The sequence below is a fragment of the Danio rerio genome, chromosome 4 (assembly GCF_049306965.1).
Source record: "Danio rerio strain Tuebingen ecotype United States chromosome 4, GRCz12tu, whole genome shotgun sequence".
NCBI lineage: Eukaryota > Metazoa > Chordata > Actinopteri > Cypriniformes > Danionidae > Danio > Danio rerio.
In genome coordinates, this window is record NC_133179.1 from 6815440 (window position 1) to 6830578 (window position 15139).

Here is a 15139-nt window from a genome sequence, read left to right on the forward strand (position 1 = left end):
CACTGTAAAAAAGTATATATATATATATATATATATATATATATATATATATATATATATATATATATATATATATATATATATATATACATATATATATATACATATATATATATATATATGCCCAAAAGTCAAGTGTACAAATGTTTTTATTTCACTTTAAGCACTTTAAATAAGTTAATCAGGTTTCAACTAAAATGTTAAAGGTATGCAAAGTTTAACTTAATATTTTTTTAAGTAGTTTGATTGATATAAGTTGAGAATGACATTTGAAGTTCTTTTGATTCAACCTAAAAAAAAATAAGGCAGCAAGAATTATGTGAATATGAATAAAAAAGGAATAAGAACCAAAACAAGAATAGGAAGAGCTAATAAAAAATTTTCAGATGTAAACTTGTCATTTAATTGTGAATTTCCAGACAAAAAATTCCAATTACCAGATATAAATTCACAAACGCAAGCAAAATGCTAAAGCAAATTACCCAGAATTGCAAAGGAAAAAAGCCAAATTTTAAAATACACAGTTTTGTCAAATATATAAAGAATTCAGAAAACTCAGAATTCTAAAATTACAAAAAAGACTAACTCTCACGAAGATATTGTCTGGAATTGCAAGTTTGGCAACAGGGTTCCATTACTTTTAGTCTATGTGAACTACATCATATATTTAGTTTTTTTTTTTTTTTTTATATGACCTTAACACTCGGAAACTCCTCAGAAATGCTACACATACTGTGCATGTGAAATTGTAGAAATGACAGATATAACTTGATTTTAAGACATAAAGTGCCAACTTCAAGAAATAAACTGCTTTACTAACAAAATGCTAATAAAAATTCTCAGAATTGCAAAGGAAAAAAAAAGTAATTACAAAACGCAGTTTCTAAAATATAAAGAATTCTTAAAAAATAAGTATGAATAGAGAGACTAAAGCAGGTCGCACACCAGAAGCGCCGCTCGGCGGCGCGCCGCGCAGCGCCACGCAGCGCCATGTATTTTAGAATTCTAAACATAGGTTTCTATCAGGATACACACACCGGCGCCGCAAGTCGGCGGCTGTCGGCGGCGCCCGGCGACGGCTCAGGACGCAGTTCATTTTTCAGCCGCGCCACAGAGCGCCATCTGATTAGTTTCATGTTAAATATCATTCGAATGTGCGCGTCTGGTGTGTGATACCTTAAACTGTCATGTACGCGCCGTGTCGCGGCGCCGAGCGGCGCTTCTGGTGTGCGACCTGCTTAACTCTCTTTAAGATGTTCTCTGGAATTGGAAGTTTAAAGTCGCAGTTACCTTTACTTATTTATTTATTTTTAATTCCATGGCAACACGCTTCCATAACTTTTAGTCTATTAGTCTATGTGAATTACATCATATATTGAAGTCTTTTTGTATGACCTTTACACTCACAAACTCCTCAGAAACGTGACACATACAAGTGAAATTCTAATTTAAAAATGTAAAAATGAAAGATATAAATTTCAAAGTCGGAGAAGAAAAAAAAGCTGAATTTGAAGTAATTAAATTGGAATTTCTTGAAAAAAGGCATCTCAGAAATATGATATGCAAATTCAGAGCTGTGAAAACAGAATTTGAAAATGTAAGATATAAAATGAATAAGAATGAGATTAAAAATAAGAATAGAAAATAAGAATAAACAAATAGAAATAAAAAAGAACCCAATAATGACCTAATAGAGAAATTCCAGATGTAAACTTTCAAGATAAAATTTCAAGACATAAAGTGCCAATTTCAAGAAATAAACTCACAAATGCAAGTAAAATGCATCTCAAAAATACAAAGTGTAAATTCTGAGCTGTGAAAAAAAAGAATCTGAGAAACTGACATAAAATGAATTGTGAGACACAAAAAAAAAGAGTGATAAAAATAAGATTAATAAGGACAAGCAGGAATTAATGAAACAAGAAGAGTTATTACAGAAATATGATATGTAAACTGATCATTTAAATTCTGAATTTCAAGATATTAAGTGCCAATTTCAAGATAGAAACTCAGAAATACAAGGAAACTACTTGGGAGTTGCAAAAAAAGTCTGATTTTAAATCGATAATAAAATATAAAATCAGAATTGCTTGAACTAAAATTGAGAAATTGCAAAAAAAAAAAAAAAGTCTTTCACAAAAGAATTGTATTTGCAAGATTCAAGTCACAATTACCTTTATATATTTCTAAATTCCATGGCAACACGCTTCCATAACTTTTAGTCTATTAGTATATGTGAATTACATCATATATTGAAGTCTTTTTGTATGACCTTTACAGTCATCTTGTGCTCAGGAACAGATTTTTCACACACTTCATGTCGCTCAATCCCTCACACACACACACACTCGCTCTCATTCAACATCTGTTCTGGCCGTCGTATAAATGCAGTAGATTGTTTATGTTGGGAAACAGATTCCGCAGCACTCCATGCAGATCTCCAGGCAGTCCGAGGACTCGCAGCACGCATCCATAATGCCACAGTCCATGTCACAGGGACAGTTGCAGTCGTCTCCCAGGTCGTCAGCGCAGCAGCAGCAGCAACAGGCTTCTGATGTGCAGGTGCCGCACGAGGCCTGAGCCACCACCATATTGCACAGAGTGAGAAATTCACAAAACAGGCAGGCCAGGATGCAGTGGACGCAGCAGTCTGCACTCAAGAGTGTTGCAGCGGGCAGAACAAGACAAAATGAAAAACACTGAATGAACAAAGATATATTTGCTACTTCATTTTGTTTGAGATTAATTTTTGTTATGTTGTTTGGGGCTGCAAAATAAAATAAAATAAAATAAATAAAATTAAACAGTGTATAAATTATAATAAAAATTAAGCTTTTAAGATTAAATTGAACAAAAAAATGTTACTACTTCATTTTGTTTAAGATCATTTTTGCTATCTTGTTTGGCGTTGCAAATAAAATAAAATAAAAGATAAAACAAATTAAAAATCAAAATTAAATTAAATTAAATAAATAAATAATAAATAAATGAAGCTTTTAATATTCCATTGAACCAAAAAAGTATGTAAAAAAAAGTTAGAAAACAGTTATTAAATTAACAAAATTAGAATAGAGACAAGACACTGGAGGTAATTTCCAATAAAAAATAAGTTACAGTTGTCATCATATTTCCCAAGTTGACAGATTAAGACGTCATCTAAAAATGTTTTTAAATAAGCCGACAACCAATTTTTTATTTATTTTTTGGTAAAATGTGTGCTAATTTGCAAATATTTATAGCACAAACAGTCTGAACATTGTATTCAAAGACTTTAATTATTTTTATTTTTTGTTGAGCCAGAGATTTATAGATATATTTAAATATATAATCTTTTTTAACCCCATCCTTAAAAAAAGACTGCAACAATCAAAAAAAAAAAAGTAAATAAAATGTTGTATATAATATGCCATATTTTGCATGAACTTTCTGTATGTATGTATGTATGTATGCATGCATGTATATAATCTATCTATAACATTTATAGTAATCTATATTAATAAATTTACAGATTTACATTTTTTTTATATATATAGATTTATATATAAAAACATTACAATTGAAATCAATAGACAATAGCCTCTTTCACACATACAGAACTTTCCGGAAAAATACCGGCAAATTTTTTGGAAAGGTCTATGTGTGAACAGGCCCTTTTTGAAAATACCGGTAAATGCGTTTCGGCTATTTTTCGGAAAAAGAAGTTGTAACATTATTGGTAATTAGCCAGAATGCTGCTCTGTGTAAACGTAAAAAGAAAATTGCTGGAAAGAGCGCGTTCACGTTTACAACGTACTGACAGGAGACATCTACTCCAGCCAATCAGAACATTTAGACGTATTCATATCCATGCTATTTATGAAAATAAAAGCTTTTAAATATTTTTCCAGACACATTTAGCTGCTAGATGTTAGTCAGATCACGCTTCTATGTTCCTTCTTAATGCCAACTGTGTAAAAAATTATCGATAAAATGCTTTAAGCTCTGCTTTCAGTTGCTTGACGCGTGTGCACGTGAAGCAGCCGGTGAATTCATAAACAAAAGCCCGACCCTTTCTATATTTACAAATAACATTGCAGTAGTTTAAAGGTCATTTCTTGTTAACGATGTCAGAATTTACCGGTATTTTGGAATGGATGTGTGAATGGTCTTTTCCCTGAAAAACTCAAGAACGTCCGGGCCTGTATGAACACTGCTTTTTTTTTAATTTACCGGTAAAGTCTTTGTGTAAATTCTCCAGATATTTAACGGTATCACTGTGTGAAAGGGGCTATAGATAATAGTGCATCAAAAGAAAACCTAAAAGTGTATATTGGATGTTTTCGTTAAATTTGTACAAATAACACATTAAAAAGTCAAAAAAGACTCAAATTTTGCATGTATGTATAAAGAAATGGTGTTTTTCCTGCAGTGGCTTGCCTTAAATCATACAAAATTACAGAAAATCTTTATTTTTATATAAAGACCAAATTGATTTAGAACATAATGACTGACATGTAAAACTGTGTGTGTGTGTGTGTGTGTGTGTGTGTGTGTGTGTGTGTGTGTGTGTGTGTGTGTGTGTGTGTGTGTGTGTGTGTGTATGTGTGTGTGTGTGTGTGTGTGTGTGTGTGTGTGTGTGTGTGTGTGTGTGTAGGTGCGCAAGACCAGAACTCAGCAGCGGCGAGAGTGAAAGAGGAATCAGAGAAATTCAAAAGGAACGAATTGCACTTTTGGGTTGATTAGTAGCTTTGTGAATAATGGGGTTATTATCATGCAAAAGCACAGGGTTGGTCACGTAAAGCTGATTAACAGCGTCCAACATTTTCGCCAGCAAATTGGTGCGTTAATGCTGCAGTTTCTCTCAACTCTGATTAACATTTAACCTTTCTCTCGCAGGGCCGCCACATACTATGCCAAATCACTGTTGTTTAGGATGATATGGATATACAGTTTTGCAGGAGCTGTTGAGAGATGTTATAAATAAAATAAAAAATATATTTGTATTTACTACTTGGCTAACCAAACAGTAAAGTAGTCTGTTTGAGGATGTGTTGATTGTAAATATTTTTATCCGTTCATATGTTGAGATATTAAGTAAACATATCGGTCAAGGACATAATGTGGCATTTTGGTGCAATTAATCATCATTCAGCCTAACATATTTATTTGCATAAATATAAAGAAATATACTTATGAGCTGTTCTTATTAAAATACATAAGTGATCACATTGCATTACAGCATTTTAAATGAATAAAATAAATACATAAAGGTCATTTGGACAAGTGGGTAAAACCTAGCAGTTTGTAGGATAGTGGCAAAGTATAAACACAAAAAACAACAATTAATTAGTATATTGGGGCCGTTATTGTGATTATTAAATAGATTGTAATGTCATTAAATGATTCTTGTTTTAAAGAACTACATTTTTGTATAAATAAATCATCATCATGCTGAATTGTAGTTAAATTTCAGTATTTTTTGCCTACTCAGTAAATGTCAAATTAAAAGCACACTATTCTGATGCTTAACTCATTTTTGTCGTCAACCCATATGAAAAAATGATATTTAATATTATTTAAATAATAATTCATAACACTGTTTAGCCATTTGTTGGTAAATAAATACATTTCTTTATTTTTCTTGTTTATTTTACTTTTTTTCTTATCTTTCTTTATTTTTATCTTACTTTATTTTAATTTATTATTTTTCTTTCTTTTCATTCCTTCCATTTCCCTTTTCTGGTTTCACTTTCTTTCTTTTCCTTCCTTCCTTCCTTTCACCTACTTTAATTATGTTCCTTTATCCCACTTTCTTTCTTTCTTTCTTTCTTTACTTCCTTTATTGCTCTTTACTTCCTTCCGTTCTTTCTTCCTTCCTTCCTTCCTTCCTTCCTTCCTTCCTTCCTTCCTTCCTTTCACCTACTTTAATTATCTTCCTTTATCCCACTTTCTCTTTCTTTCTTTCTTTCTTTCTTTCTTTCTTTCTTTCTTTCTTTCTTTCTTTCTTTCTTTACTTCCTTTATTTCTCTTTACTTCCTTCCGTCCTTCCTTCCCTCCTTTCTTCATTTATTTCACTTTCTTTCATTCTCTTCCTTTTTCACTTTCTTTAATTATCTTACTTTATTCCACTTTCTTTCTTTCTTTCTTTCTTTACTTCCTTCATCTCTTTCCTTACTTTCACTTTCTTTATTTCACTTTCTTTCTTTTCCTTCCTTCCTTCCTTCATCGCAAAATCACAAATGTAACTGAAATAAATTACCAAATAAATTTATTATGAGCAGGATTCTTACACAAACAATATGGATATTAAGTAAAAATATTGGCACTTGCAAAATTTACAAAGTAATGTGCATTATAGATTTTCTTAAATAATAAAATCAAATAAATACTAAATGCTAAAACTTCAATAAGCTGCATGGTGCACATAAACAGTGCCGTAGAGCATAACAGTGAACCCCTACCAGCCCGGACGAGCGGCTCGGACCTCTAATCAACACTAGAACCCAAACCGCAGTGCATTGGAAAAAAAAAAAAAAAAAATCACAGCGATGTGATGTGTATCGTTATCAGTCTAAACGTGAATTTGCATGGCTTTCATCAGTCCGTGGTGAGCTGTCAGAGAGAGAGAGAGAGAGAGAGAGAGAGAGAGTAAGAGAAAGTAAGAGAGAGAGCAAGGACTGGGCCTGAAGACCACTGGATGTTCATGTTTGTTTGATCAAAGTGATTTTTTTGTAGGCGGTGGAGCTGACCAGCGGTGGTGCTGTGCAGCCTGGACAGTGTTTGAACATGAAACAAGTTTGCATGCAGGCCCACCAAAGGCTTAAAACTCCAGCTTTTCTGAAAGGTCAAACAGACGCACTTTCAGATTCTGCAGTGGAGACTTTTTACGAACTGTTGATTCATCTGCAATATAAATTAACTTGGTGAAATGAAAAAAAAAAGTTCATCGATTAACAGTTGCTCATATCTTGTAATTCACAAGCGTTTTGAATCAAAGTGCATTATAGAACCTCGACCCATTAACGTTTTAGTAATTTTTATTTAGATTATGCAAATTTTGGTACAAAACTGATGTTATTTGTTTTGTAAACTTAAATAAAATGTCTATTAATTAACAGTTTCTCCTATGATGTGATTCATGGGTGTGTGTTTTTTTGTACTTAAGAGCATTATGGGACCTTGACCTATTAACGCTTCAGTCAAATTATTTTATTTTTGTCCTGGCTGGTCATGAACATTATGGTACAAAAACTAGGTAATGTTATTTGTTGTTAAACTGAAATAAAAATGTCCACTGATCAACAGCTGCTCACATCTTGATTCACGGGCATTTTTTGATTTATTTACACATAAGTGTATTATGGGACCTTGACTTTTATAAACATTTTCTGTCAAATTATTTTATTTTTGTCTGGGTTGGTCATGCAAAAACTAGGTGAATGTCATTTTTTGTTCATTCATTAACAGTTGCCCATGTCTTGTGATTCATTTGTTTCTGCTTTCTAAGTGAATTATGTGGGATCTTGACTTTTTTTTTTTTGTCAAATTATTAAATTTTTTTCTGGGTTGGTCATGAAAATTATGGTACAAAATCTTATGTTATTTGTTATTAAACTGATTTAGTTCCACATACAGCAATGAATGAAAATTAAGACACCACATATCTCTGGATTTACAATTTATGTTTAAGTAAAAAAAATACTTTAAAAAACTATGTAAACTGATGACTTTGACCTAATTTATTTCCAAAACTTCCAGGATTTCAAGTAAAACTTTTAAGTAAAAATATTTTTTAAGTAAAAATATTGGCACTTGCAAAATATACAAAGTAATGAGCATTATATGCACGTTTTAAATAATAAAATCAAATAAATACTAATCTCATATGTCTGGATTTACAATTTATAAATGTGTAAGTAAAAAAAAACTTTTAAAAAATCTGTAAACTAATGACTTTGGCCTAATTTATTTACAAAACTTGCAGGATTTCAAGAAAAACTTAAGTAAAAATATTGAGTAAATATTTAGTAAAAATTGTCATTTACAGTATATATTTCTTCAGATAAAAAAATAAGAAAATAAGAAAAATTATGCTGCCATGTTTTTATACTTATTTACATTCATTTTAGTCAACATAATAGCTATGTTTAAACTTTAAAAGAGTTCATAAAATCAATATTCATAACACTTTTGTTTTTAATTTGGAAGAAATGCTATCAGATGTTAAATACAATGAAACAAACATATACATACCACCAACTCCAACCTTATAAATCCAGCAAATTCAAAGAAAATATAGGTAAACTAAATATTCCATTTTCAAGTCTCTTCATTATTTCCAATAGCTTCACGTTATTCCTAAAACAACAAATTGTTTAAATCTACTAAACATGTTAATAAAAGTCCATTTAATTTTAGTTAAATCACAAGCTACAGGCAACCACCAATTATTATATATTTATACAGTGTCCTAGATAGGATTCAATGATTTGATTTGAGCCATCCTATTAAACAAGTATGAAAAAAAACAAACCACACGTGTCCATACCGATTCTCTCGCTCTGTTTTCCTCGTCCGTTTTTTTAACTAACAATTTCTTTCTAGAAACGGATTTAAAAGCTACAGTACATAATAAATTCCCTTGGATGTATAATTTATCAGCAGCGATTAGTGTGAATCTTAAGGAATGAGAGTCTGTGTAATGTACACAGGAGACGGCCTGCCTTATCTCTGCAGCAAAACCGACGTCGGCCCAATGAGAGGGTTCATGTTTAATGTCAGCCCGAGCGGAGGATGCCCAGATTTCGTGAGGCCAAAAAAACAGCCCCAGTGCCTCGGAGGAAATGGTTTGAGACATCTGGAAAACTCCAAAGGCTAACATCAAAAAGAGAGGCAGCGTGACATAAAACAAGCTGGAAGAGTCGCGGACCGGGAACGTTCAAAATGAAGAAAGACTGACTGCTGCATGAGTTGCACACGGCGGCTTTAGAGACCAAAAGAAAAGATGAAATGGAGAAAAAAAAAGAGAGCGAGAGATACATAGCGAGCAGTTAATTTGCAGTCAATAAGCAAGTGAGCACTGTAAACTTCGAGAAGGAGAGCTGCGCATACGCTAGGGAAGCTGCGAAGATGGGAAAAACATGGCATTACGATGCACCGCTAATGACCGCGCTAGCTTTCCGCGAACATCCCGCAGACTTAATTGAATTTGTCAGAGGGATTTTCGATGACTGCGTGCTTGCAACACAACACAATCACAAACACGCCATCACTCAAGGTCCTAACCCGCCCGCAAAGGAACAAAAGATCTCTCAATTAGTTGATTTTTTTTTCTGCTGGGGTTGCTGTTATCGCAGCCAGCGACGGCAGCCAAGAACACAAGGAATCGCAATCCCTTGAGCAGAGATCTTGTAAAGCTTTATTCTTCGCCTTCCCAGGCTGTTTAGAGGCTAATTTCACAGGCAAACAGATTATGGTAATCCGTGTAAACATTAAAACACAACAGCTTGCCGTTTTCCAGGGGGAAATTACTACTTGAGAGGGAACATATTGATTCAAAACACACTTCTACAAATAACACGTGCATGAACACAAGCTGTAATGAGACAGACTTATTGAACTGTTCACCCCCCAGCCTCTCCAATTAAGATGTGAAAACTATGATGCTTTTTAGGATGTACATTTCTGGTAGATCCATATGGAGATTATGGAGCATGGAGCGTTAGTTACACGCATCTCACACTAGGCTTCTACTGTACTTCAGGAATCGCTTGATAGTGATAAATTATGATGATGATAAAGTATTGAAACTTTCCAGTGTTGGCAGACTCGCACACTTTCCTGCCTGTTCACACACACACACTGTTTACTAAATATTAAATATATAAAAATAAATAAAATAAATGAATAAATAAATGCACAGCTATCATCTGAATTAAATTTATATTAATATTGTCCAAAATAATCTAGGATTGCATTTACTTAAGTAAACTGTAGCTTTTAATTATTTACTATAACCCAAAGGCTACAAAAAAAAAGAAAAAATACAGAATTAAATACTAAACGGGACAAATTAAAGTACATAAATCACTAAATAAGTATTATACATAAATTGTGGTTAATATATATGAACCAAAGTATATAAATAAATACAAACTTAAATCAAAAAATAATTAAAATATGTTATTAAATACAAAACAGGACAAATCAAATATAAGTTATAGCAAATAACTATGAACATAAGACTATAAATAAACAAATGAATTAAGAAATAATTGAATAAACATGAATATATTAAAATAAAATAGAAAATTAAAAATTGAAAAAAAAAACACTTGTTTTACACAATTACTTTAGAAAATAATTTGTTCAATAAACACATATTAAAAGACAGTCTTACAAGAACCAGCTAATATACTAAATACCAACCATATAAAAATTAATTAAAATATAAAATTCATATATTTAAATCTAGATTATAACAGATGAATGAATTAAGTAAATCAATAAACAAATTAAACCATAAAATATAGCATTTTAATAATATAATGTTTATTTAAATTGGTCCAATTAGTCAGATTTTATAAAGTATTGTTAATAACTATAAACCAGACTATAAATACACAAATTAATTAAAGGGAAAAATTAATAAACGAAGATATTAAAATACAAAAGACAATTAAGGAAGAGTAAGACGAAAACAGTTGTACTCAAATACTTCAAAATTTAATTTGTTCAATAAATACATATTAAAGACGGTTGTACAAAAACAGCTAATATAGTAAATGCCAAACATATAAAATTTACTTAATATAAAAATAATATATTTAAACCTAGATTATATCAAATTAATTAATTAAAAGTAAATCAACAAACACATTAAACATTAAAATATAGCATTTTAATAATATAATGTTTTTTTTTTATTAGGTCAATTAGTCAGATATTTTGATGACTTATAGCGTTATTGCCCACTGTAAGTCAAATGTTTGTATATCATTTTTGCACATTAAAAAATAAATTTGACCTCACACGTTGTGAATTGTAATGACACACTGCCTCCGAAACGTTCATCCTTCATAAAAAAATTTTTTCAACCGGGTTCAATTGTTTCAGCTTTTCGCATCCGAAAAAGCATTTTGAGAGGTGTTTTGATAGTTCAGAGCCACCTTACAAGCAAAAAGCTAAATACAGAATGCCGTCATTTGAGCTACAGATAACTTCATGACAAACACAGTGCATAAAATAAAGACAGGACTGGATTAGTGATTGGCACACCTCTCCCTGCTGTTGCTTGGTGTGTGTGTCCATATATATATATGACCGTCTATTATAATGTCAATAGGCACTGCCAGTCTCTATTTGGGATTTGTTTACCAACAAATCAAAGTATGTGTATCACAAGCAATGTATCAAAATTCTACTGATTTCCTGAAATAAACTTTAGAACTTCATTTCGGGATAATCCAGCGCAGCTCTTTGATAACGAGCTGAACTCCCCTTCCTCTCTATGTAGGCTAGTATTAAATTACCACGATGTTTCTATTTCTACTTTAGAGAAAAGAGGAGAACAAAGTATCACTGCTTGAACTTACTTTGAAATGTAAAGGATTGATTAGTGTCAAGGTTTGTTTATATGACGAATATTTTGCATAGGAATACAAAAAAACAAACATACGAACATTTCGGACTTCAGTGTGCAAAGACCTGAAAGGTAAACAAAAGAAATGAAAATAATAAATAAAATTAACGCAAATGAATAAACAAAATAAAAATGTATACAGGTCCACCATAACTACCATAAGCACAAAGTCGAAATCCTCAAGCCATTCAATTACATTTCTAAACCCAATTGAGCCAAGCGCAGTCACTAGTGGAATCCCAAGACAGTGACAGTCACAATTCCCAATTTATGCCTTCTAATTCAGCCGAACGCCGTGTCTAACGAAACACACAAACTGCTTGACAGGGAATCTGAAGTGCTCAGCAGGTGCAAGACTCTCCCTGATTTAAAAGGGTTATGGTATCAGACAAGCATGATTGAACATCTCGCAGTAAAGAAAGCGCAATGCATGATCCAGGAAAGCAGCGGCGGTACACAGACGAGAGAGAGAAAGAGACGCTCTTAATGAGAGGACACTGTGAGAGAGGGCAGCGATGGCCCCTGCTGAGGTGGGGTTGACACATGGCAGACCCCCCGCTCTCGCCAGTCTTGTTAAAAGGTCACACCTTGGTGACCATTACTAATGCACCAGCGATCTCCTTCATTACTGCATTCTCCTTACCATCACACCTGACAAAGTGCAAGCTGCTTTTTTCAGCTCGGCCTTCTGTTTTTCCTTCCCATTTGCGAGACAATACAACACCGCGGAAATAAAGAGATCAGTCAGATGGGCTTTATGAAAGATGAAGGAAAGCAGTGCATTCGGAGGAAAGTCGCAGATTAGTTGGGGTTAAAGTGTAGAGAGCCGGACAGCATGGAAGAATAGAGGAAGGGGTCTCAATTATAAATGTGACGTAAGCATATAAACGGGGGTGGAATAGTGCGCTCCCACAGAAAAACTTAAACTTAATAGGAGAATGTGCACAGCTTTAAGTAAATCGAGTTAACATAAAGGTCCCTTGAAGCAGTTTTTTGTTCGAAGTTTGACGTAACCGCAAAAATAAATAGAAGGTGGGACATAGAATAGCTCCTTCTCTTTACAAAAAACAGCTAATAGCGTTTCGTTTTTAATCACAGCTCAGCCAGTGAGAGTGGTTGAGTGCAAATGAGTCTTAAAGGGGGTGGAGCATGTCAGATACTACAAAGCATTTGATTGGTCAGAAGAAGGAAATTGGTTCCATGAAGAAAATTTTTGATCCATTTAGGTGGAAATGACAAACTGCAAGTTTTGGATGTTTATATCAGTTTTATATTAATTTTGGCATTGTTTTGAATCACGCTACCTAATAAATACCCTTAAAACTAAAATCTAAATTTTTTTATATAAATATTTTTAATTTCACGAAACCTTTAACTTAAATATTCACTTGATTGGCCACTTTATAGCATCATATAAGCCATACTCATTAATAAACAGATACTTATTCTCCATGCTTTTAGGTAGGGATGTTCAGATTGGGTCTCGTGAGCTGAAATCAGGCCCGATTACACTGGCCCGATTCAGACTCGATCGGAATTGGACATTACCTAAAGATCAGGACTCAAATATTTATGTATATTCTTATTATCATTTAACACATATATAGTGTTGCAAAGGCACAGAGTTAGACCTCTTTCCTGACTTCACACAGAAACACCAATGCATGCGGCATGACATCACTTTGTTGCAGAGATGTTATTGGTTGAATGCCAGCAAAGTAGAACACAGAAGCAGCTTGAAGGGGAAAGCGAGAGTATGTCTGCGGTCTGGAGGTATTATAAAGTTGATGGCGACAACATGGCCAGAGCAAACTGTAAGATATGTAAACTTGGGATTGCCATCTGAGTATTTTAAGTTTCGGTGTTTGTTTTTATATTAGATTGTTTTTATATTTACTGCTGCACTGAAGTTTAAAATTGAAGAATTTATGTTAATTATTACTTGATGGTTCAAGCTACCTCACAGAAGGGTTAGGTTGTTGAATGTTAAAATAAGGTGAATGAAATAAAAAATAAGGAACATCCTGGATCTGTTTCTTAACTTCTCTTTATTCTTTTTATGTGATATAGAAGCATCAGATCGGGTTTCGATATGTAGATACCCAAATCAAATGACTCGGACTCGAGGGCAAAAAAAATCAGATCAGGACATTCTTTTAGGTATGTTTCTATGCAAACATTTTATAAATGAGACCCCAGATCTTTAAGCACGCATGCATGTTTTTGTGTGATTGTATGCTTGTGTGTGATGATATGTACCCTCTGGAGTGGAGCCAGGTTTATGGGAACCCGTAGAGCTGCTTTTGCTCCTCCTGCTGCTGTCGCTGTTGACCGACAGGCTGGAGCGAAGCTTTTTCTGCACACGGTGAGAGACAGGTGATGGGAGCTTCCTGGGTTCTGAAGTGTGGATAGATGGGGGAGGCTGTGTGACCCCACGGGGTGTGCCATGGCCGTTGCTTAGCACCATGTGTAGGCCATTCTGTTGCCTGGAAGCCTCTGCATCGACAGGATGCTGCAGAGATGTTGCTGGCTGGGGCAAAGGCTGAGGCTGAGCTGTAAAAAAAGAGACACAGATCAGTAATTGTATGAGAATAGCTCTACACTAAATCAATAGATGGCTTTTATGATCATTTAAAATCTGAAAGAAAAAAAAACATTTTGTAAAACATTATTTAAAAGCTTATGTAAATTATAAAAATAAACTAAAAATGTGTATTTAACAAATATATAAAAGGTTTACACAAGACCATCAAAGGTTCTATCATGGCAATTAAACTATACTGTATATTCTGGAATCCATTCCAATCCATGGGTGGAGCTAAACTGAACTGGCACACTGGAACCTGAATTGGCACACTTCAATGCAACACTGGAGGAATTTTCGACACAGCAAAAATGTTATTGTAGTATTTTCAGAATGAGTTCTACTATTTACAGGGTTGCCTTATTTATTCCTTAAAAAAAAAAGAGGTCTGACTTCAAAGGTTTTCAGTATGGATGCAATGAAATCAATATTCTGAGTCAAAACCAAAATGGGATTGTTTTTAATTGACATTAAAAACCTGGGTGAAAATTCAGGATGCATGTAACCCCTTTAACCCCTTCAGGATGAATAAGTCCCTTTAAATCAAATCAAGTAATAAATTTCACTCGGTGGCCATCTTTGAAACGCCTCTCAGACAGTATGCTCTGTCATCTGTCAGAATGGGGAACAGAAAATTCTCCAAACCTGTTTGCCAAGCTTACGATTACATAACATACTTGCAATCACCAATAAAATTAAACAACCTTCTCATAAGTTTCATTTTTAAACGTTTTAATCAAACAAAATCACTGTTTTTTTTGGTAGCCCGAACTAATGTGCATATGCACTCGAAAGAACAGAGATCACGACACCAAACTCATTTATAGCCGTTCTACACATTATCATCTTCTGGATAATGCTTCAACTGATCACGCTGCTCCTCCGAAATAATACACAACTTGACAGCGACTTTTTGTTTACAAGTTTGTGGGCGT

At 33.4% G+C, this 15139-nt stretch overlaps 1 protein-coding gene across 21 annotated transcripts in view; it reads right to left on the bottom strand.

The window, feature by feature from the left end:
* mdfic (MyoD family inhibitor domain containing) overlaps positions 1-15139 on the bottom strand; it is a 348344-nt gene that overhangs the window by 274199 nt on the left and 59006 nt on the right. For 17 of the 21 annotated variants that reach the window (XM_073945437.1, XM_073945438.1, XM_073945434.1 and 14 more), the window contains exon 4: positions 13880-14173. In XM_073945437.1, coding sequence (XP_073801538.1) covers positions 13880-14173 — 294 coding nt within the window. 21 annotated transcript variants of the gene reach the window in all.